Source organism: Grammomys surdaster, unplaced genomic scaffold (assembly GCF_004785775.1).
Source record: "Grammomys surdaster isolate TR1022 unplaced genomic scaffold, NIH_TR_1.0 125833, whole genome shotgun sequence".
NCBI classification, from domain to species: Eukaryota; Metazoa; Chordata; class Mammalia; order Rodentia; family Muridae; genus Grammomys; species Grammomys surdaster.
Genome location: NW_021620661.1, coordinates 351,016 through 375,588, shown reverse-complemented (window position 1 = coordinate 375,588; position 24,573 = coordinate 351,016). Strand labels below are relative to the sequence as shown.

The 24,573-nt window shown below is 40.2% G+C and overlaps 2 protein-coding genes across 11 annotated transcripts in view; both read left to right on the top strand.

Moving 5' to 3' along the window:
* Nucleotides 1–16,167, top strand: part of Col4a3 (collagen type IV alpha 3 chain) — a 127,645-nt gene extending 111,478 nt beyond the window's left edge. Inside the window, 10 exon segments of the mRNA XM_028789416.1 lie at nucleotides 468–598; nucleotides 4,471–4,543; nucleotides 5,382–5,453; nucleotides 5,554–5,679; nucleotides 6,530–6,628; nucleotides 9,968–10,180; nucleotides 10,756–10,933; nucleotides 11,038–11,152; nucleotides 12,590–12,762; nucleotides 13,373–16,167. Coding sequence (XP_028645249.1) covers nucleotides 468–598; nucleotides 4,471–4,543; nucleotides 5,382–5,453; nucleotides 5,554–5,679; nucleotides 6,530–6,628; nucleotides 9,968–10,180; nucleotides 10,756–10,933; nucleotides 11,038–11,152; nucleotides 12,590–12,762; nucleotides 13,373–13,457 — 1,265 coding nt within the window. The 3' untranslated portion in view covers nucleotides 13,458–16,167.
* A 2,844-nt stretch (nucleotides 16,168–19,011) lies between these two features.
* Mff (mitochondrial fission factor) overlaps nucleotides 19,012–24,573 on the top strand; it is a 28,115-nt gene continuing 22,553 nt past the window's right edge. For 5 of the 10 annotated variants that reach the window (XM_028789435.1, XM_028789430.1, XM_028789434.1 and 2 more), the window contains exons 1-4: nucleotides 19,105–19,207; nucleotides 21,586–21,694; nucleotides 22,417–22,589; nucleotides 23,581–23,801. In XM_028789435.1, the coding sequence (XP_028645268.1) occupies nucleotides 22,552–22,589; nucleotides 23,581–23,801 (259 nt within the window). In that variant the 5' untranslated portion in view covers nucleotides 19,105–19,207; nucleotides 21,586–21,694; nucleotides 22,417–22,551. Of the gene's footprint in view, nucleotides 19,208–21,585; nucleotides 21,695–22,416; nucleotides 22,590–23,580; nucleotides 23,802–24,573 lie in introns of all 10 variants that reach the window. The other 5 variants (XM_028789438.1, XM_028789432.1, XM_028789436.1 and 2 more) reach the window with 4 other exon arrangements.

The following is a 24,573-nucleotide window of genomic DNA, read 5'->3' as shown; positions in this document are numbered from 1 at the left end:
ACAAGTTGGAAGGGAAGTAGCATCTGACATCAGATGTGTTCTTTCTGCCATAATCTCATGGCTTCTTGTTTGTTCCTGCTCTTCTTCTCTCCTCTCATATCCCTGACTGTTGTACGAAGTGAGTTGGTGTGGTGTGGAGGGACAGTGGCCTGGGTAAAAGATAAGTACATTTAATTAAGAATCCTAAAGACAGAGACCTCTATTGTTGAGCGTGTACTATGCATCAGGTCAGATGCTTCCCCACAGACTATCTTCTGGGAGATGTGGTTCCTTCCTGCTTTTCCTCATGCTTCCCTGGCATGTTTTCCCTCCATCTTCACCACAGGCCCACCTCTCAGCAGCAAAGGAAAGGGTGTTTGGGGCAATAACAAGATGTGGAACTTGTGTTCCATTTTGAAAGAATCTATGACAGAACTCTTGAGAATCCTCCCTTACTGGCAACTCTGATGCACTCTTTGTGAATCCAGGTGAACCAGGTCCCCCTGGACCTCCAGGACCTATCGGGAAAGGCATAAAAGGTGACAAAGGATTTATGGGCCTACCTGGCCCCAAAGGTCTGCCTGGAACTGTAGGGGACATGGGCCCACCAGGTCACCCGGTGAGTGTGGCATGTTATCAATACAGCCCTGCCTTGCTGTTGTGACACTGCAGTCATATTGTATATATCAGCACTGGTCACACTTGCTCACTATTCGTGAACTGTACTATTAACTCTGGTGAACTGACTACTGTGCATGATCAGCTTCACCTGGATGCACCACACATTCACTCTTTGTGATACACCTGCATGCTGATGTGATATACCAAGGACCCACAGACCCCAGGAAATCAAAGAAGCTTAAGGGCTGCAAATATTTCACCTCTCCAGTGCCTCTAATACATAGGTGTATGGGTACAAACCTCTGACTCTTGCTTATTTAAACTCTGAGCTATTTCAGTAGGGAAAAATCCAAGTACCCAGTAGTTGATAAATGCCCTCAAATAGCCTCAAACGATAGTCATTGTGTCCCTCTATTAATTTGCTTTCAAAACAAACTTTGCTATCTTGTAAATATGTACATGTATACACACACACACATACACACACACACATACTCATATCATCAAATATTTGAATGTATTAACTTGAATTTCTTCCTATTATTATGTACCTGGTTCTGGCAGATTCTGTTTCCTTGTTCATTAGAATTACCTCTACTGTAAATATACCTAAGTCTGACAGTATTTCCCTTTATAATGAAGCCAGCAGTAGAACAACTTACAGAAATAAGAGCTAAGTCCCCCAGCAAGTGTCTAAGGAAAGGAAGCATCTCACTGGCTGACCATTTCCATTTTAGGACTTCAACCTAAGTTTCCCTTGGGGCACTCAGCTGACTCATGACCACAATGGTAATGACACTCTGTGCTTAGAGTCAACTGTGCTCACAAGCCTTTTCTTCACAAAATTCAACTTTATTATAGAAATAATATGCCTTCCCAGTGACAAGAGGAAAAAGCTCTTTAATAGCACACATGCAGCCTTGGCTAATACCCAAGAGAAGCCAGCCTCTAATAGAATGCTTTACTATTTTATATGCACCTGAGGCCTATACATTTCACATATGCTATCATCTACTCTCCCCCCAAATAAACCTCTTAGGACCCGGCTCCAGGTTAGATTTTGAACAGCTTAAACAGAGATGGGAGAACTATACATCTAGCCAGTTAGGCAAATGGGAGATTTTCACAACAAAGAAAATGCTAAAATTATTTTAAGCACTCTAGTGTTGTAATTTTTCCAAGTAGTTGTTTCCCAGGTTCATCTTGTCCAATTGGCAGAATTATGCTTTTCTTGGGAAGAGATCCAGGGGCTTTATGGCAGGCCAGGACTTACACTGCTGTGACCCTGTATGCCCCTGTGAGCATCCTGTTGGAGGTACCTACTTTGGTGACAGGTGTGATAGCTGGTCAGTCCTTGTGAACACTTACATTCTATAAACTTTGCTATCTCTGTCAGGCCTGGTTAGTTACTTATCTTTGGAGTATTTTGGAGGCAGCACTTCCTCAGCTAAATTCTACTTGGTATGATTAATGTCTCCTAAGCAAATGTATGAATAAATCCTTCATAACACCAATTCTATTACTTTGAGTTTGTCTTACACCAGTATTTCATTTGTATTTTTCTTGTCTAGCCATTGTGCTGTTGGTGTTTGAGATGTTAAGTGTAGAACTTTCATGTTTACCTCCAAGGATGCCATCCTGTTTCTGTAGGTCCATACTCCCAGGATCCCAGCCTAAAACCTCTCATTTCTGAGTCCCTCCCTCACCCTCTGCCACCTCTCCTGAATTCTCTTGGAAACAGATGTTGAATAGATGAATGTGGTTCAAAACTCATTCTGGATTGTCCACTCTGTACCAGATGATACAGTCCTTTACTCTCAAAGGGCCTAGTCTAAAATGAAGGATACTGAGATTCGTCCTTTTCTTGCTGTGTGCTACAAGGAAAGGTGGAGGGCTGAAGGAACACAGCAAGGGCATCTCTTCTCCTTTGTGGAATGTGCTCAGGACCTGAGTCAGAAAAGAGAAACATCAGTTATTCAAGAAAACAAGGAAAGCAATGTGGATCCTGAGAGAGAAGGAGCTTTTCAGAGCCTAAAGGCTGACTGTGTATGTGTGCAAGGGGTACAACTGGAGGCTGAGGTTGCATGAGAGCCCATCCAGAGACCAGAGGACTGAAAAGAGTTCAGGTCATGAAGGTCTCATTTTCTAAAGAAGCAATACATTACAGCTAGAGAGATAGCACGGTTGCTTAGAGCACCTGCTGTTCTTCCAGAATACCTAGGTTCAATTCCCAGCACCCACACCTGGCAGCTCATAATCACTCTAGCTTCAAGTTACCTAACACTTTCTGTTTCTGACAAGGTGCTCATGCATGTGTGCATGTGTGTATGCACGTACACACACACACACTTAAAAATTAAAACTAAAGAATCAGCATATCACTTCTTCATTCATGAGTGCTTGTCAAGTTTCCTCTACAAGTTGAAATTAATCCTTTATATAACTTGCCTTTTTTTTTTTTTTTTGACCATTCGTCAAGCTTAAAATCTATTCTGATTGCCCTCTGTAGCAGTCTGTGACCACAAGGACATGGTAGAGAGAGATCACATGAAAATACAGACTCTCTATCACCCAGCCCACGAGTCCACCCCTACACCCTCACTAGGGGTAAATACGGGGGTGCTGTGACATGACATGACATGACATGACATGACATGACATGACATGACATGACAGTTATTAGGAAGCATGTTAAAGTTCTTTTCAACTCTTTTGTGATTTGATTTCTAGAATCTACTTTTTAAGATACTGTCTACCTCCATCCAATCTGTAGATGTCACCCATGTAACTCTCTGGTGCTTTGAAAGTTGTCATTACTGACCTAGTGATTGCACCTAAAGTTCTTCCAGGGACACCAGCAGATAGAAAGTCTGGTCTGTAGACAGGACTGTTCTTACTCCTTCGGGTGCTTTCATGGTCATTTCCAACAGAAATATGATTCTTCTTGATGGATGTCCTGAGTTGCCGTCTTAATAACTCTCTTTTTGCATAAAATAACTCCCTTTCCACTCAGGGCTGAACCTGGTTTCCAACTCTCCTTAGCTGCCTTTCAACAAAGAGAACAGACTGTTTACCAGAAGCCAGACAGTCCCTGATCCCATACTCCCGTTCCTTTCTTTCCTCTTTTAACCATACACCAGTTCATCCCAGCAATTGGATTATTGTGTTTTTCCTCTGGAGGCAGCTGACTCTAAAGCAATCTTTCTTATTCTTGGCACCTTTTTCATGATTTTTAGTTTATTATTTTCAATAGCCTTTTGTCTCAATTCCTAGGAGCAGTGTGAAAGTAGATCTCAGGTATTGATCTTTTTGGAAGCCCTGATCCCTCTCTTCTCTCACAGCTGTCCTTGAATGTCTCAAGGCTCCAGCAGCAATTAACGTGAGCACCTCCTACTCAGTAGTCTCAACCTCTTCCCTGCTGCCCTTTCTGGTCTCATCTCTAGACCCTAGTTCTCCCACCACCCTCCCCAGGAGTAATGTAGAACTCTGCTAGCTTAACAGAGTGACACTTGGATTCAACAATAGCTCTATAGTCTTTGGAACAATTACAAGTTTATGCTTCCTGAAATGACCCCCAAATACAGGGCAGTTCCATTTAAACACATTCAGAGCCAAAGCAGTATACAGTATGGCAAGTTTGCTTGTGCACATGGTGGGGGCTGGGGCATATTTTAAATGGTCCTAGGAAGAGCTCTAGGGAGCATAGGAGCTAAAGGTAGGCAGAATGCTGAACTGACAGGTAGAAATGATAGCTGTCAATTTCACCTTATTCTTATGCAATATAAAGTTATATCTTTTGATTAAGATGTAATCTGTCATAAGTATTACATTTTTCAAACTTTGTGGTTCTACTCTTTTCTTTAACTATAGGGAGCACCAGGTACCCCCGGTCTTCCCGGAGTCAGAGGTGATCCAGGATTCCCCGGGTTTCCAGGCATAAAAGGTACTATTTTAACACCATTGCTCTTACATACAAATACAACTGCCACTCAAATCACATTTGTAAAACCACATGTCACCTTTAATGAACTCTTATGGCCACCAGAGACAGTAGGAGCAGAACAGACAGGACCTCAGTGTGAGGACCTACTAACAGGTTTCAGTGTGAGGCTAGGGCACTGAACCCTGTGGGTTCAGATGAAAACTCCAACAGAAGAATGGAAAGTATGGGACAATTAGAGACCATTGAGAGTGTTACCTTTGGGATTTTAAAATGTATTGGGATGGGGGCAGCACACTACATCAATACTGACAGAATCTTTTTTAAGTTTTGGCCATGAACATTTAATTTCATAATTTGGAAAGTTAAAAAAAAAGTCTTAATAGTCTCCAGCCCATTAGTTCTGGTAAAGTGAATTTTATGCACAGATTTATACATTTGTGTTTTATAAGGTTTATTCATTTGTCATGATAAGGACTGAACTTAAAGCTTCATACGTGCTGGACAAGTATTTCTAACATTGAAATCCATGGCATTATATCCTTAATATTGAATGTAGTGTGATATGCCAGGCAGAGGCAAGAGGATCAGTAGAAGTTCAAGGCCAGCCTACTCTATATTGTGAATTCCAGGCCTTCCAGAGCTATGTAGTGAGATTCTTTGGGGGAGGGAGGTTGTAATGTAAAGCAAACAGATTTTTATTAGATTCATTGGTTAACTGATCACTCCCCTGTTCTGAGATTTATAAAGGCAGGAATCTCTTCTCACAGCCTGTAGAGATAAAGGCATGTACAACCTTTGTTTTCTTTGTTTCTTTCTTACAATTCCTCCTCCTTCTTAGGAGAGAAGGGTAATCCAGGATTTCTTGGGTCAACTGGACATCCAGGACCAGTTGGGCCACAAGGACCACCAGGTAACTAGATCTATTTCTCAGTTGTTGTTCTCTATAAAGAAAGAGTAGTTCTTTCTTTATAGTTCATGAAGTCATATTCTCATTGTGTTTATATCCATAGGTCCACGTGGAAAACCTGGCACACTTAAGGTCATCTCCCTTCCCGGAAGCCCAGGGCCACCTGGTGCACCCGGACAGCCAGGAATGAAAGGAGACCCTGGACCCCTGGGACCACCAGGAATTCCAGGTATGGTAACACCATTAACCTAGACTTTTAAGAAGGGTGAATGAAGAAAATCTGTAAAGTGTTTGGAAGCAGATGATAGAACGCCACAGAAAACACTAAACACCCACCATGTTTTGTACAGCCAATTTGGGATTGGGCTCATTTACCCTGACCAGCAGAAAAAAAAAGCTTAGATCCTTGTAAAAACATCTGGACATAGTACAGAGTAGGAAAAACACATGCTGCATTTCATTTTTATTAAGAGAAAAGTATCTTATCCATCTCCTTTGGCAAACATTATCTTTGGGCTGTAATTTTTAAATGAATATCTGACTATAACTGTAAATGAATATCTGAATAATATGATGTAATAATAATAATATATAATGTGAATATAAATGAATATCTGACTATAACTTCTGTAAATGTGGACTCTTCTACAATTTGTACACCAAAGTGTTAGGGAAAAATGACTTTAAAGTCTTTTCAGACTGCTAATATTTTAAAAGTGAACCTAACCCTTCACATAGTCTTAGCATATTGCAATAGATTTATGAATAGGACTCTTGTTCTTTAACTTTGTCTGAATCACATGAGAGATAAGAGAGGTATTACTTCCTGGTTTGATCATGTCATGGGCATAGTGATTTCTGGAATAAAGTATAGCAGCACACACTTTTATATAGTAAAGGTTTCTTACTGCCTTTGGGGGAAATTAGTGAACAAACATGCCAGTTAGCTCAAGATTGACAGCCTTCCTGGGATGTCTATCTTGGCTGGTGAAACTGCAGAAGTCCTGTGCTTACTTGGATGGGTGGCAGCCTGACCTTTTATTATGATGACATGTAATATAACAGTGCCTTCTGTCTAGGACCCTGTGGGCCAAGAGGTAAACCAGGCAAGGATGGGAAACCAGGAACTCCAGGACCAGCTGGTCAAAAGGGCAACAAGGGCTCAAAAGGACAGCAAGGTAAATACCCAGCTTGCCTCCCTGGTTAAAGCAGTATCGTTTCATTGTCCAGAGGGAACTCGTTTATACATGTGATCATATGACTGCAAGAAAGAATGAGTACTATGGGTTTTCCAGTTAGTTCTATTGTTCAGGTTAGAACAAAGGCAGGGTGCCAAAGGAGGAGGAGTCACAAATGACTGGAATACACTGTTCATTCTGCCCTGGGAAGATGGACTCTTAATTTTTAGTCAAGGCAAAAATCTTTGGCTAAGAACTAATAGAACAGTTATTATCCTATTTTCAGAAAGGCGAATTGCTTTTTATCACCACAGAAGTTATTTTGGCTAACAATTTCTTATAGGAACAGTATGACCTGGACCAGCAAGTGGTTCTTCAATGACAGGGTACTAAGTGGAAGGTCCAGGAGATCAGAAGATAAGAAGATGAAAAATTGGGATAGCGAAGTCTTGTATATGCGCAGGCAAGGTTATAAGGAAATACAGCATCTAATGTAATTCTTCTAGGGGAGAGATGGGACAGTGTCAGTGGAAAGGTATCACATAAAAGGAGGAAGAGAGGGAAGCTAACCAACCAATGTTGCACAAAGAGATCATGAAGTATCTCAAAGGCATCAGGGGTTGAGCACAGGGCAGCCTTCAGACTGATAGCCATTGTCCCTTAGAGTGGGAAGAGTTAGGGTCTCAAGAGCCTAAGCCACGGCCTAAGCCTAAGGCCCTGGTCCCAGGCCATTATGGTTCTGCCAAGCACATACCCAGTTTTAGGGAAAGAACTGTGATCCTTCTTCATATGGATGGCAGGGGCATACAAAAAGTGGGGTGAATCACGGTGGAGCCCTGGCCCCAGGTAATTACAGACTCTACCAAGCATATTTCTGCTTTAGAGAAGGAGCTATGTTCTTTCTCTATACACTAGAGCTTCAGGGAATGCTTTGGCTTGATCTAGCTCTCAACAATGATACCTCATGGGTGAATTTTTTGTTATTCTTGTTTTTGTTTTGCTTTTTAAATACTACCCTGGCATGAACAGAACAACTTTGCTTCCTTATTTAGGACAGCTGCCTATTCACTATACTATTTTTGCATACAAGTCAACAACTCAGGTGTATGTTCTACAAAAAGGCCTTTCAAACATAATGTTCTACTTGGAACATAAGCTATGCATATCAGTTTGATAACCTGAATCTAAATCTACCTTCGACAAAAGTCTCAAAGCTCTCCTTTTGGAAAACACTAAAATGGTAACTGCCTGAGGCTACTGACTTGGTTAAAAAAGCATAAATTCCAAGTATCATTTCCCAACTAGGTTAGACATGTCAATTCAAATATGGTACTGTCATGTTAATTGTAATGTTAACCGTTGGATTACTTTTGATTTAGTGTTGCTGGGAATCCACATGAGAGGATGACTACCCATTTGGCTTCATTCCTAATGGGTTTTTTTGTTAATAGTTCTATTAATTTATGTACTTTAATGACCATGGCTGGAAATTATAATGGGGTGATAGCAAGCGCAGGATACTACAATACAAATTGTGTTGGGAACTGACTAGCAAGTAGTCAAATGCTACGGTGGCCTCATAAGATTGATACAAGGATTCAAGCATAGATCCATAGCGAGGCAGCATAGTCTTGCAGGGTGCATATGAACATGAAATCTTGCCTCCAGTTTCTATCCTGATTAGCTAATCCTTTTACAATTGCCATGGAGAGACCAGAAAACATCTGTTGCTTAAGGTCCATATTTGTTATTTTTGCATCATCCTCAAAAGGATAAACATCCTCAAATGGATCAATGTAAGGGAGGAAAGCTTTGTTACCAACAGGAAAGGCCCAGCAGTGACAAGGGCTCAGTTTGTGACAAGAGAAGCAGCTTTCACCTCTTGGTGAGTCAGCAAGCAGAGAAAACTAGAATTGCTGGCAGGTAAAATCTTCAAAGGCCGATGACCCCGGGTGACGACTTCTACCAGCCAGGCCCCATCTCCTAAGGACCCACAGCCTTTAAAATTCTGCCATGAGTCAAAGAAGGAGTGAGCACTCAAGGCATAAGCCTCTGAGGAACATTTTGGTTCAAGCTATAACAGGGCATATTACAGCCTCTGTGGAGTAAAAGCAGAGATTGGGAAAAGAAAAGAATGTGTCTGCCTCCTATGTATTAAAGTCAAGGCAAATGTGGACTTTTGAGTCTCTAAAGAAGAGAGGGAGGGACAGGAAGAAGGGGAAAGGACATAGTTCATTGAGTTTTAGTTAGAAAGTGACAAAAGAGAAATCCACTTCTCCATTTGTACAGAGAAGGCAAAGCATAAATGCCACTCTGTTTGCAACTCTTTCAGTTAAAGTAAACAACCTTGTTAAACTAGAAGTCTTTGCCTTGCTAATGGGACCAAAACTTTCTTCAAAGTTTGCACCTCTAAAAAAAAGCTTTCAAAGTTTTACATCATTGTTTTCTGAATTTACCAAAGCTTAGCAATTATTATTACCTACATGAACAGCTTTATACATTGTAGATATTTTATTTGATCTTAGGCTCCCATATACATACACATTGTAAGCCAAGCCACTCATTCATTCATAAAAAAAGTATATGTGAGGCCCAACAAATTAAATGCAGGACACTATGCCACTATGCCAGGCATCCCAAGGGAATTCAAAGATGAGGGAAGACCTGATATAATAATAATAATAATAATAATAATAATCATAATAATAAACATTAACCAGTCTATATATAACAAGATGCATCCTGTGATAAACTGGTTAATATTTAAAATTATTTTCCCATTGTATCAGTTATGTTTGTGTCACTGTGATAAAACATCTGCTATAAATAACGTATAGAAGAAAAATTTTATTTTGGCTCCTGGATTCAGAGGATTCAGTCCATGGTTGGCTCTAAACTTGGATGCTGTGACATGGAAGAGTGCTGCTCACTGCATAAGGGACAGAAAGTGGGGAAAGCTATATAGAAGGGGCCAGGGCAAGATACAGTATCCAAGAACAAACCCCTACTTCCTACCTCTCACCAGCTTACCATAAAGTCATTATCTAGGAACCCATTAAGGAATTAGTCCATTCATTAGAACAGAACCTTCACGATCTAATCATCTCTGGAAAAGCCTTCACATACACATTCAGGTATATCTTACTAGTCTCTTAAGTGTTTCTTAATCCACTTGACAATTAAAATAAAACATCATAGTCATTTTATAGCCCACTCTTCTCTAAGATTCCTTTTCATACTTGAGGTTTACCAGCCACATAAACACATTTAAATTAGTACTTTAGAAGGCAAGTTTGAGGGTCTGGTCATGTTGCAACATGTATAATTTGTTTTTCAAAGGCCCACCTGGTCTGGATGGATTGCCAGGTTTAAAGGGAAAGCCTGGAGACAGGGGAACACCTGCCACTGGGACAAGACTTCAAGGCTTCATCTTCACCCGACACAGTCAAACCACGGCCAATCCTTCATGTCCTGAAGGAACACAGCCACTCTATAGTGGGTTTTCTCTTCTTTTTGTACAAGGAAATGAACGGGCACATGGACAAGACCTTGGTAAGGTTCTAATTTCCGGGCAGTTTACAATGCAGAGTATAGACTATTTATAGGTTGGGAGCGTCCTCAGAAGGTCACTGTAAACAACATTAACATCTTCTGGCACATTTGAGAGAACAACGGTGGTCCAAGGTTTAGTTTTCCCCTTGATGTATAAACTGCTAGTGGAAACTCAGCGAGGTTCAAACCATCTACCTTCCGTCAGTCCTCAAATTCATCTTTTCTAAAGCTTCTCCTGCTTGTTTGCTATTATGAATATCTGGAGGTAGCTGAAGCAAAGACATTGTCCCAACTGAACAACATCAGGTCCCAGGTTTCATCCAAGAAGGTTAGAAAGAGGCATAGAAAGCATTCTTAGTAGGGGAGGGTTGGTATACTCACTTGAGATTTTGACTTCCATCCTAAAGCTTTATATTACCACAGAATTCTTTTGGTTTGTTGTTGTTTTTATTTTTGTTTTGTTTTTTTGGTCCAGGTTTGCCACAAGTTATGTGATAATTAACCTGTTTCTAAGTGATGAGAGTCAGAGTCACTTATAATTTACTGAAGTGATACTCAGCTTCCTGTTTTATTAGGTACTCTGGGCAGCTGCCTGCAGCGATTCACCACAATGCCATTCTTATTCTGTAACATCAATAATGTATGTAACTTTGCATCACGGAATGATTATTCATACTGGCTGTCAACACCAGCTCTGATGCCAATGGACATGGCTCCAATTACTGGCAGAGCTCTCGAACCCTATATTAGCAGGTAAAAACTCAATCCCTGCGTTTTACAAGAGGATCAAGTGAATCACTAAACTAAGTAATGCAATGGTAGAAAGTGGCTATCATACTATTGGTCTCATTTTACAGATGTACTGTCTGTGAAGGTCCTGCAATGGCCATAGCTGTTCACAGTCAAACTACGGCTATCCCTCCATGTCCCCAGGGCTGGGTTTCTCTCTGGAAAGGTTTTTCCTTCGTTATGGTAAGAAGAAAACAAAACCTTAGCACATTTCAAATAATGAATAATGCCCCTAGAATCTTGGGCTGTGTTGAGAAAATGGGGCCCCCTACCTGCTAATAGATGTAAAATGCTATAGATGGCTGGAGATCTGAAAATACACTTAAAGAGCAACATTGAGGCTGGGCATCATCTCAGCAGTGTTTACAGAGAATGCACAACATCCTAGGTTCCATTCCCCAGCAGTGTATAGAACTGAGTAATCCCAGCATTCAGGAGGTAGGGGCAGAAGGGTCAGAAGTTCAAGATCATCCTTTGCTCCATAACAAGTTTGAGGCCAGCTTGGGCTACAAGAAACTTAGTCTCAAAAAAATAAAAACACTAAAAAACAAAACAAAACAAAGCAAAAAAAGACCGACAACTTTGATGCTGTTGATAAGTAATGAAATGTTGAATAAAAGACAGCAAGATGACTCAGTGGGTGAAGGCATTGCCACCAAGCCTGATGACCTGAGTTCAGTCCCTCTGACTGGCATGGTGGAAAGAGAATCAGCTTCCCCAAGTTGTCCTCTGACCTCCATACATGTGCATGCATGTGCAAACACACACACACACACACACACACACACACACCTCAGATTTCCCAGAAATCCCTGACTGTAGCATTCAACTGAGAAGTAGCTACTCTATTACAAAGATGGGGTGCCCCTTTGTTCTTTTTTTTTTTTTTTTTTGGTTTTTTTGAGACAGGGTTTCTCTGTATAGCCCTAGCTGTCCTGGAACTCACTCTGTAGACCAGGCTGGCCTCGAACTCAGAAACCCACCTGCCTCTGCCTCCCAAGTGCTGGGATTAAAGGCATGCGCCACCACCACCCGGCCCCTTTGTTCATTTTTGTGATGGTTTCTTTGCCTACATTGTCAGTGATGCTTATTATGATAATCAGAGGAATATTTTTAAGCATCTGAGGATTCATAAATAAAAACAGAGCTATCTTAAAGTATCACATTTATGAAGTGACAAAATGTACCTTGAACCATGCCCCTCTGATGCTCCTATGGGGAGGAGTCTCTTTTAAAAGGTTCTGGCATTTGTGCTAAATTTGGGATACAGACGGACCATCCAGTGCTGACTGCTCTGTGTACCACTATTTACTCTCTGCATATTTATTCCTTGTTATGACATATTATTCTCCCTCTTTACACACAGCTGTCCATTCAATCATTAATTAGTTAAAAAAACTAGTTATTTAACACCAATCAATAGATCAACAGTTTATTTAACACCTGGAAGATGCCCTGAGTGTTACATCTAGATAGAAGGGAAGACATCTATCTGTGTTTTCTTGGTTTTTCTTTCTTCTGTTGCTTTATATTAATGCTTCCTACCCATGAAAAATGTGGAAAACTTGTATTTGAACTACAATGGGCAGCATTTTCATTGAGATCTTTTTGTTGTGACAGTTCACAAGTGCAGGCTCTGAGGGTGCTGGACAGGCACTTGCCTCGCCTGGCTCCTGCCTGGAAGAATTCCGAGCCAGTCCGTTTATAGAATGCCATGGACGAGGGACATGTAACTACTACTCAAACTCCTACAGTTTCTGGCTGGCTTCACTAAACCCAGAAAGAATGTTCAGGTAACTATGTGACGTAGGCCTTACTCTGATAACTGAGCCTAGAACCACTCAAAGGCTGCCTACATCTGCCTTTTATTTGTGCCTCTGTGTTGATGTACTCAACTCTCTCAGTCTTGACAATAAAATCCTGTTTACCTTCATCCTCCCAGGTTAGAGGTATTTTGAAGTCAAGAAGTAGAGTCTATTTCTCACCATGTCAGTAAAAACCAAATGTACACGTGAGTTTGTTATCACTAAGCATATTCAACACATGTATGGATTTATAGGAAAATACTGAAAAAAATACTAGCTGATCTGCTGATGTTAAGGACTTAAGTCTTCTCTTTGAAGACTTAGGAGTATTTAAAGGGAAGAAATAGTTTTAAAAATGAACTTGCAGGGAAAGCCTACGTTCTATGAATTCTAATGAAACACACTGAAAACATAAAATACCAATAATTGTTTATATATACAAACATAAAATTATCTTTTCAGAAATTCTCTTCTACAAAGAGGGGTGTTTCTGGAATAAGCTAAAATCAACTACAATATTTATTAACAAAACTAAAAGCAAGTAAGTATTGTATTTTATCCACAAATCAATGAGGCCTTTCATTTGTGTTTATTTCAGAAAACCTATTCCATCAACTGTGAAAGCTGGAGACTTAGAGAAAATCATAAGCCGCTGTCAGGTGTGCATGAAGAAAAGACATTGACGAAATCAAAGAAACTAGAACCGCTTTTTGTTCCTTCTTAAGTAACAAAGTCATGACTTAGAATGTGCATCTACTTAGGTCTTTCTCTCTAACCTTAAAGATGTGGTAGTCCAAAGTTTCACCACATGAGAAAGCATTTCACTCAAGATAGTCTGTGATGTGGGTCTCTAAACCTGTAGGTTTCAAAGTCCCCTGTGGAAAGGCAACAGGTTTCCACAGAATATCACTGAAGTCACATTCCAGTTGTACCAAAGCGCTGACTAAATGATGATTGTGTGGAACTTGAACTACAAGCTAAGGGAGGTCTGGTCCTGTGGATCCACAAAGTGTTTCTTGTCTCCCACTCCTGAGAGAGCAAGTGTGCTTCCTTCCACCTCCTCCCTGAGACCTTAGACTTCAGCTAGAGAAGGAGATGGGGGCATACAGAAATTAAGCACACCATGAAAAGAACTGGAGGGTCGGAGCTGTTGAGTGATATAAGGGCAAATAACACAGGATAAATGAGCCCCTTGATGTTCCAGGACTCATTTAAATATGCCCAAAGCTAGGACCAAAGGAAACTTCCTGCAGGGAATCATAACAGGCTTGGAAACAGTATAGTTTTGTTTTCTGTTTTGTTGACTATGTCTATTTGCTTGCTCACTGAGCTCTTTTTACTATGTTAATAGATTCAAAATGGGTAAAACCGTTACCTTTAGGGAACTAATTTTTACTGGATGTCATACACATACACTGAAACATTTCTCTTCATTGTTTTCAATGTACTCACAAGCAACAAGGACACTACTTACTAAATGTGCACTTTATCCTCACTTCTATAAACACTGACCTTAAATTATTTCACCAGGGAAAATATGTGAGACATTTGCTGGTTTATCAGATCCAAAACCTTTTTCTTTGCTCCAAATAGTTCATAACATGGATTTACAGATTTGTTCCTCTGTTAGTTTTTTTTTTAACTTTTCCTTTAGAAAACACACACGTACCCCATGTTTTTTATGTTATATATTCTTACCAACCATGTGGAGAGAGACCACTGTGTACTGTACTGCACACAGCTGCTATCCTGTCTTAAAACGTGTTTTTAAATATGTAGATACATTCCCAAGTTACTTAATTCAGCTTAACAAGTTATTTTCTCCAGTACCAAACTATGTCCCACATACTGTAGTGGGGAGGAGGTACATGGGGTAGTGAAAGAGACTTGCTTCTGATCTAACCTCAAAGGCAACAAATTTTCTGTGTAAAGACTCTCCACACTGCTACTGGTTCACAGAAGCCTGTTCCAGATGATCCGACATCCACATCTGGCCTCTACATCCACTCTCAGCCAGATACAAAAAAGTTCTAAAATTTTTAAAGTAAGATCTATGCCCAGGCTAAGTTCAAAACCTCTAACTTCTCTTAGGTACCCCAAAAGCAAAAGTCTGAAAAATATTAAGAAATCAGGCACTTTTTAATAATCAAATAGTGTAATACTATCTGATGACTCACAGAGGCATTGTGAGGCAAAGCTTTGAGTGTATTTCTTGAACCACTGAAGTGGACGTGATGGTGCTGATACTTAAGTTCAGACTGGTGCTGTAAGCTCAACTGCTTTGTATTGAAAAATGTTACCCAAGAGCACAGACAAGGGTTGACATTCTTCACCATTCATGTGACTGCTACAAGACATTTTTACACCTGAGCTGAGACATGCAACATCTCATTACAAGTATGTATTTCAGCTAACATTTCTGTTTGAAAAATATCCTACTGTCCCACATACATTCCAGTAGTGAATTATGAACTAATCTCCTTGGCCAGTGTGATCCTGAGTAGGAGCAGCAGCTGTAGCATCCAGGGACTTGTCATAAATGCCCATTCTAGAGCATTCTAAACCTACAAAATTCAAAACTGTAATTAGACAACAGAAATCTGTATTTTGTTTCAATGAGAAGCATCTCTTAGCATAGCCCAGGCTGACTCCCAAATCACCACAATTGTTCTGACTCAGCCACCCAGAATTTTGTTTTAAAAGTTTTCATCATCCTCTGGCATTCTCCACTAGCTAGGCACACACCCAAGAAACTGGCCACAAACCTTTCACCTTTGCCTCTTTTAAAAACTCACTGGTAACTTTCAGGGTAATCTATTTCACTACCAGACTGGTGCTGATATCAAACAGCTGCCCTTCATTTGCCGCTAGGCCTCTTTCTTCTCCTGTCCTCTTATCAGTATTTAAGACAGGTAATACTGAACACCTAAAGCCCAAAGAAGCCATATCAACTCAGTCATTTGTACTTCTAAGAGTGAGCAGTAACATGCGGCCCAGGTATATTACTTCTCAGATGTTTATGAGTAAATTATAAATTTAAAATTCAACTTCATATATGGCTGGAGAAATGGTTCAGTAGTTAAGAATGCTGTCTGGTCTGCAGAGGACCCAAGTACAGTTCCCAATACCCAGGTCAGGCAGGTCAGAACTGCTCCAAGAGATCCAGCTGGCCTCCAGGGGGCACCCACACACAGGTGGCATTCACTAGCACAGGCGCTGCCACATAAATAAAAACAAATCTTTAAACATTTTTAACTGATTAACAAAACGTTTGTTTCAAATTTGGTGCTTCAACTTTGGAATTTCACAGTGTGCTAAAACAACCAACTTGTCAACTGTTTTATTTTTCGAGATAAAACATTATTAATTTATTTATAGAAGTATTAAGAATGTTTAAATTTGAATTTTATTGGGTAATTTTACAAAAGGTTTCTATATTTCAAATGTAACTTACTACCACTAAACTTAATTTAATATTTTTCTCTATAACCACTTGAAATTTATTTAAAATATATCACATATTTTATATTGTTATATCCTGACAAAGTTATGATATATTACAATGTACTAATATTTCTGTAAATATAACAAAAGTTCTATTGTTTTGTCAAAATAAAATAAAAAGAACAATTCTATCATATCTTTGGGTTTTTTTTTTCTAATGGAAAGAAGTTTATTTTGGACTGTAAAAATAATAGTCACTATAAAAGCAATATGCAACTTTGAAATTAAGGAGAACATCAACGCTGCTACTGTCTAACATTCATCTTCACTGAAATAACCTTCAAAATAAGATAGTAAAAGGTAACGATAGTATTCTGAATCTTGATGCCTAAAAAATGTAATCTTGCCATAAATGAGAAACAGTAACTGAAGAATGTCTGAATTGAAAAACGGAAACATTTTTGGATGTAAAACCCATTCAGGTTTAATCATTAATAGGAAAGAGAAATAGCAATGGCTAGAAGTCACACATCAGGATGAAGGTAAACTAAGTGGATGAGATTATTTGGATTTATATGTTATGGGGGTTTAGAAAAAGCCAATGACATCAAGTCATAAACAGAAAAGTCCACAACAGTGAGAGAAGAAAAGGAAGACCCAGCATGAATCTGTAAAACAGACAGGACACAAGAAGGAATAGACTTTCCATGTGCATGGGGGAAGCACCATTCATGTCACATACCTTTTTTTTTTTTTAAGACTATATCACGCACTATTAGGTACTCTGACATTCTGTGAAATACTATCTTGTTTAATAGACTCAGATGATGCCTGAAGATAAATGATAAATCAGGGCTACAAAAGAAGATCTGGGTTTGATAACTGAATTATGGATCTTTATTTAAAAGTCATTTCAAAACTTTAAAAAGAAGGGTCTAGGGACAAAAGAAAAAGCAATCTGCAACATTTAAGAAGTGCTAATGGAAGCATTAAGACCTTTGATAGGTTATCCTTCTGCCACTGGTGAAATGAACCTATTTAAGACAGATTAGATTATATCAAAGGCAAATTTATTGGGAAGCTGCTCTCTGGCAGGTGGGCAAGTTCACTGGTCCCAAGGACTGAGGCCAAGGAAGTCGCCATGGGGAAAGGGAGAGGTAGGAGAGAGAAAGAGGGAGAAAGAAGAAAAGAAAAGGAGAGAGGGGGAGAGGACGAGGGAGAGGACACATTTAAAAGTCTTGATAATATATGATCTACCTAGCTTAATCCATACTTTCCCCCAAAGGCCCTGCCTTGGAATGACAGAATAATATTATTTAATCTGTCCATAAAGGAGAATTATTTGTCACTATTAAGTAGCAGGACACACCACCCACAGTAGGCCCCTTTGAAATAAAGATTATTTTGAGACAAAGGCACTTAAAAAAGTATCTTCTCACATTTTTACAATTTACTACAATGGTCAGCTTCTGATACAGATTATAGATCCCAAGAACTTCTTTGGGTCTTCATTTTTCTATACTCCAACATACAAGCAAAAATTACTAATTAAAAGTTGTATGCTTCCCTCCTGTTCACCTGCTGTTTCATGCTAATTTAATTGGGGGCTCACTGTGACCTTAAGAAGGTAAAGTGAAAGTTTACTTATCTTACACCAATATTAGGAAGGACACACAAGAGTGAAATTCAGAAAGCTTGACACATTATTTTGAAGGGAGATAACATTTCTGGGGTATCATCTGAGGTTTTGTTTGTTTGGGGTTTTGTTGTTGTTTTGAGACAGGATTCATTATGTAGCGCTGGCAAGCCTGAAACTCCCCCTACCCTCTTACCTCTGGTTCCTTAGTACTGTGGTTCTAGGAATGAGCCAAAGATTGACTTTGGAATATTTTTAGATTCAAGACTATATCACTTGAGTAAATACTCTTCCTTTGCACAAGGAAGTGAGAAATTTATCCCAGAATCACAGGTCATATCTACATGCTTATGTCTCATATAAAAAATAGCTTGATGGTGCAGGTAACCTACGCACATCCCCCCAAACACTTAAAACTGCCTCTAGATTACATATATCTAAACCAGTACTGGGATTTCTAAAGTGTGGCACCAGGTTCAATTATACTATGAATAGATTGTAAGAAAAAACTTCTTTAACCCTGGTTGGTTAACTCCAAGAATGGGACACAGTGGATGAGGTTGCTAGGTTGGGAAAATCGAAGCACACATTGTATTTCCTGATTGGGCTTCTGATCTATCCTTCTATGAGCAAGCCTGGTTCTTGCTTTCCAGCTTTGGCCTTCCGGAAGGGAGCCACAAATTGGGTATTTAGATTTGAAAGAGATTTCTGACCCCTGTTGTCTTGAAATCCAATTCAGGTTCCCCTTTTCTCGGATTTTTAATTAGTAAGTTTTAGGGAAATCAAAATTAGAGTGCTTAAGAATTAATTCTAGCCGGGTGGTGGTGGCGCACGCCTTTAATCCCAGCACTTGTGAGGCAGAGGCAGGCGGATTTCTAAGTTCGAGGCCAGCCTGGTCTACAGAGTGAGTTCTCTAATATTTAGTTATATATGCAATTAGCGGGCCACCATAATTTTTATTCAGGCATTCCTTTAAAACAGGTTATTAGTTTACATTGAGAACGCGAGGCTCTTAAAGATCGCAAAATCTAGAAATTACCCCCAATAAGAATCACCTGAGGGGGGAGTTCTTTGCCCACAACAAAAATGGCTCCTCGTCGACGTCTCACGAATCTGCGAGCAACATCCGCCCTTCCCTTGTCACATGATCAGGAACCTACTTCCGCTACGGCTCCTGGAAGGGGCCAGTCTTGGCCGTTCTCGCGTCTGTCCCGGCCCGCCGCGGCCGCTCCGCCGCTTCTTTGCCCGGGCGCCTCGGTGCGCTCGGTCAACGGCCTCTGCGAGCGCTCGCCCGAGCGCCCCGGAGCCGGCGGGCGGCAGCCCTCTCTCCGGGGACTCTCCAGCAGGCCCAAGGTGAGTGCTCTAGTCTCCCCAAGCTAGACTCCGGGCCTAGCGCAGCGGCAGTGACACCCCCCTCCGAACTGGGCGGAGCGGCCCCGGCCTTGGCCGGTCCTGAGGGCCCTGCCCGGCAAATATTTGGGGCCGGCCTTTTCTACCTCGGCATCTTGTTCTGTGGAAGAAAAACAGAATTTTACTCACAAGACGAAAAACACCTATTAGTTTGGGGTTAGGAAACGGAAGGAAGCCTGTGAGCTTGGATCTGGGCGTTTTCGGGCATCTCTTCCACGGGTCCAAGCACCTCGCAGTATGACCTTGAGTCTGTCGCATTTAAAATTAACTCTTTGTTTTGTTTAAAATCCGTGTAACTAGAGAAAGGCCTTTAGGAGGCCCGGAGCTGGCCAAAGCATCCTTGCTCGCTGGTGGCGTTGCGGGTTATCCCCCCCCCCTTCACCCCACGCCAAGTAGAGTTCCAGGTTCCCTATAGCCCCTGACCTCCGTTTGCTAATAATTTGTCATTGCAAAGCAAACAAGCAAACAAAAAAAAAAAGGAACCAGCGTCCCAGCCCCACTAGCTCAGGAAGAGGTCGCATTCTCTAGGAAGAGTAGCGCTCTCTCTGAATTGGTGGAGCTCTCTAATTCCAGAAGAATAAAACTTGTGCCTGATAATGCTAAGGAGGCCTCCCGCAGGGAGCCAGTGAATGGGAATGCCCTTTTTCCCTGGTGAGAAGCATTCGTTTCTCCCTCAGTTGCTTGGCTACTAATGAGATTCCCCAAAGAAAAACCTTTAGGGAAAGTCGGACGATTGAGCCCTATTTAGTATTCTGAGCATGCAGTTAGATTGTTTGAGGAGATTGTGTGTGTTTGTGTGTCTGCGTGTGTCTGTGTTTATGTGGAGGAGAGGGTTGTCTAATTTTTGGTTTCGAGGACTTGTGAATTGAGATAGCTTTTCAGTGGTGTTTCTGAGTGTACACATTTTTACTGAACTACTGGGAGGAACTGTGTTGGTTCCCTTCCTGTCTGATAGGGCTGCCTCGTTTTAGGTTTACAAGGTTTCTTCTGTTACTCTCTCCTTACTGTTGTGACATTTCTGTTGTTAACATTCTGTTTGGGGTTCTCTTTATTAAGTTTTTGAGTTGTTTATAAAATTCTAGGTATGAGTCCCCTGCCAGATGTCTACCCAACAAAAAGCCTGTAGAATCTCTCTCCACTCTTAATTTCTTTTTTTGTTTTGTTTTGTTTTTTTGTTTTTTGTTTTTTTTTGTTTTTCGAGACAGGGCTTCTCTGTGGCCCTGGCTGTCCTGGAACTCACTCTGTAAACCAGGCTGGCCTCGAACTCAGAAATCGCCTGCCTCTGCCTCCCAAGTGCTGGGATTAAAGGCGTGCACCACCACTGCCCAGCTTTTTTTTTTTCCCCCACACTTAATTTCTACAGAAACTTTTTATTTTATGTCATGCCATTTGCCAGTTCTTGCTGGTGTTTCTTGAACTTCTTGGAGCCCTTTGCAGAAAGTCCTTGCCTATGCCTGTGCAGCCTCAAGGTTCGGCCTATTTTTCTCTAGTAGATTCAGAGTTTCATCAGTTCCTATATTAGACCATCGACCCACTTTTTTTTTTTTTTTAATTTTGATCCACTTTGACTTAATTTTTCTAATAGTTTTGGTTTTGTTACATATGCTTTTATGGGAACAGCAAGCTTATGGGTTCTAAGGTAGTGTTCCTTAAAAGTAGGTTTTTGTTTTTAAAAATTAAAGCCAGCTTAAAGAAGAAATTGAGTGTAATGTATAGGACCTGATGAAATTGGAAAACTTTACTGATGTTTGGGTGTGGCCTAGAAAGTGGATCTGTGGAATCAGATAGGAGTCTGAGGGAGATTTATCTCAAGTTATACAGCAAGCATGTAATGACGAAAACCGGGGGATTAAAACCTCAGCCCCAAATTAAGTTTGTTATCAAAGAATACCCAAAGTACCATAGTTTAATGAGAAAGAAAAACAATTAGGCCCTCATCTGTTTTATTGAAACATAAAAGGCAGTAGTATTAAGTCTTAATACAGTCTTCATATTATAGTTACCAATTATAAAATGATTATTGTTACTAGTTGATAACTGTAATTTTGCTGTTGTCATGAATTGTAATGTAAATATCAGAAAAGTGACTACTATGATAGTCACTCAACAACCGTAGGGGTGGAGACCCTCAGGTTGAGAACCACTGCCTTACATGCTCTGTTCTGGGACATTAAAATTTGATACATTTGAAGTTCTTTGTTTATTCTTTTGTTTCTTAGTCTAAAGCTGTGTATCTTTGTGGCTTTTATTGGAAGATTTTTCCAGCTAAGTCCTTAATAATGGTATCATCTAGTTTCTCAGTCACTGTTCTTCTCCTCCAGGGATAAAAGTGGCTCTCAGTCTAGCACATGCGCATTGGAGCAATTTAAGGAGTTAATATGAAGCACAGAAGCAGATAGTGCCAAATAGCAAGCCTGTTGTTTCACATTTGTAAGTAAAATTTTCTTTGTCTCTGTTTTCTCAGTCTTTAAGCCATCTATATGTGTCAGCTCCTTAAAAAGCAGACATTTGGGCAAAAAGAGTAAAATAAGCTAGTTGACAATCACAATCCAGCTAGGCTTAGCACGCTAACCAGTCTCCAAGGAGTATACTCTTGAGGATGGAGTATGTTTCTGGTTTATAAAAATAAGCGATGATGAAGACATCTATATTGCTTTATCCCCAGTTTACAGAATAACTGGGATTAAGACATTTAGACTGTCTGGAGCTGTATTGCTTTTGACTTAGAATATGCTTCTCTGGGAATTTAGTGTAATTTGGCTTCCTTTTCAGGAAACCATCACTTACACATCAATTTTTAGGCAACCTCAAATTCGTGTACCTTTACCTTTGTATTTTCTTGGTGATTTTTATAACCTGTTAGAATATGGTTAGAGGGGGTTTTAGTAACCATCATTCTCCCCATCTGATGTCACATTTGTTTATGAATTGGTATTAATGAAACTTTTATTTACCCTGATTGCAAAATCATGAAATGGGGACTGTGCTTCAAGCCATCTTTTTGACTTACAAGGTACCGTAGAGTGACAGTTGAAACATTTGAAATGTGGTTTCTCAAATGGAGCCATTTTAAGTAAATCAATACCTTTATTCATAGTTCTCTTATAAAATGATTTGTTGAAATACTGATTTTTATTCTTTCTTTTTTACAGCTGGAAAAGCAGTGTCCGTGTTGTTATGTACACCTCCAAAAACAGTTGAGATCTGTAGGGAAGTGTTGAGTAAAGTAAACACCTGCAGGGTGGCAGTGTCTGTAGCTATTGTAGACGTGTGTCTGCCCCGTTACAATGAGTATGAAAACGGGCAGTGAGGCATCACTAGGAAGGTCAGTGACGTTTTGCAGTTGAGCTGGTGTTATAGGCCTGTCGGACAGTAGCTCAAAAGCTGCTTGTCATAAGCTAACCATACTTTTTTATGCTTTTCTTAGCATTTTTTATTTGGGGGCGGTCATTCTTCTAACTGCATCTCCCTGGAGTCATGGATCCCTCTCCAATGTAGAAACTCACTCAATGCATTTGTACTATTTTCCCTCAAAGGTCTTTGATGCTTCTCAAAACTACATGTGTAAATATGAGTTAAGAATGTGAATGTTTAACCACTTAAAATGAGTGTGCACAGTAAGGGCTTACTGATAGAATCCATGCATTTGGTATTCATTGGCTCTCCATTCGTATGCAGTAAGAAATTTTGATTTGCATTTTATGATTTTGAAGGGGTTATACTTTTTTTTTTTTTTGGTAAATTGAGCATTACCTTTATTTACCTTTGGAGTCTGATTTTCATTGTTGAAAGGCTTTATTTCATGCACAGTGGCACTTTCTGACTGCATTGCTCTTCAGTCCAGGCATGATTCTTCCACATAATTAGGATTTTTTTTCTTTGTAGTTTTAGAGATTGAACCAGGGCTTCCTGCATGTTAGGCAAGCACTCTACCTCGGAACTATGCTCTCAGCCTCCTGAGTGAGAATTTTTAATTTTATTTCAGGCATTTTTGAGTTATAAGGAGCATGCATATGTGCTTGTACACAGAGAATGTTTATGTGTGTGTATGTATGTGTTTATATTGCAATTATATAATACTTTAGAAACTTGCTCCTGATTGATATCCTCAGAGTTCATTTTCAGATGATAAGTCAGAAGCTTTGCATTGAGAAATGAGTTTTGTTTGATCTTTTTATTTTCCTTCTACTCACAAGTGATGAGAGGGTTCCTTTCGCTCTTTCTGCTGTAAGGTATTGTCTTCTAACATCACTGCATAGAGGAGATGGCATCAGCACTCAGTTATCCTGATCTTAACATTTTCCTTCCTTCTGTAGGGTGAGTGGGGCAGCATTTCCTTCTCCCACTGCTGCTGAGATGGCAGAAATTAGCCGAATTCAATACGAAATGGAATACACCGAAGGTATTAGTCAGCGAATGAGGGTCCCGGAAAAATTAAAAGTAGCACCACCAAATGCTGACCTGGAACAAGGGTTCCAAGATGGAGTTCCAAATGCCAGTGTGATAATGCAAGTCCCAGAGAGGATCGTGGTTACAGGTATCTCATACTTAATTCAAAGTCTCCCAATAAATCTTTGTGTTATTTATTTTTATAAACATTTTAGGTTTTTCAAAGTATTATTGAGAAAGGTATTTTCACAGATTTTAACAAGTATATGTAACTCCCACAGTCCAATACAAAATGTTGTCACCTCAGAAGGCTTCCCGTAGTAGCCGGGATCTCCTTTCTGTACATAGACATCTGTCTCTCAGAATCACCTATAAATGAAGCCCTACACTTGACTCTGTTCTTCCTGGCTTCTTTTGCTAAGAAAAATTTTCCCTTCTAGCTTTTTTTTTCCTCACCTGCTGGGCTTTGAAGCTAGGGTCATGTGCATTCTAGGAAAATGCTGTCCCACTGAGCTCTATTTGCAGCCCTCTCTGTATTTTTCATTCATGAGTCAGGGTTTGAGTTTCCCACACTGCCCTTGAATTTTCCCTGCAGAGCCTGCAGACCTGTACCTGTCATCCTTCTGCTTCAGCCTTCTGAACTGTTCAGGGTACAGGCCTGCCCCACCAAACTCAATTTAACTTTTCACTTTGTTTTTATACTGGACGGAGACTTTGTGCACTTGGGAGGCACTCAGGATTCCCCTACCTTAGCTCCTGAGTGCTGCAGTTGCAGGCTGTGCTTGCTTGCTTGGCTAGTGTGATGATTTTTGAGATTATTCCACATTGTTGCAAGTATTATGTGTTCATTCTAGCTAACTGCTAAATAGTAATATCCTGTGTGGGTGCATGATCATTGGTTTATCCATTCACATAATGGA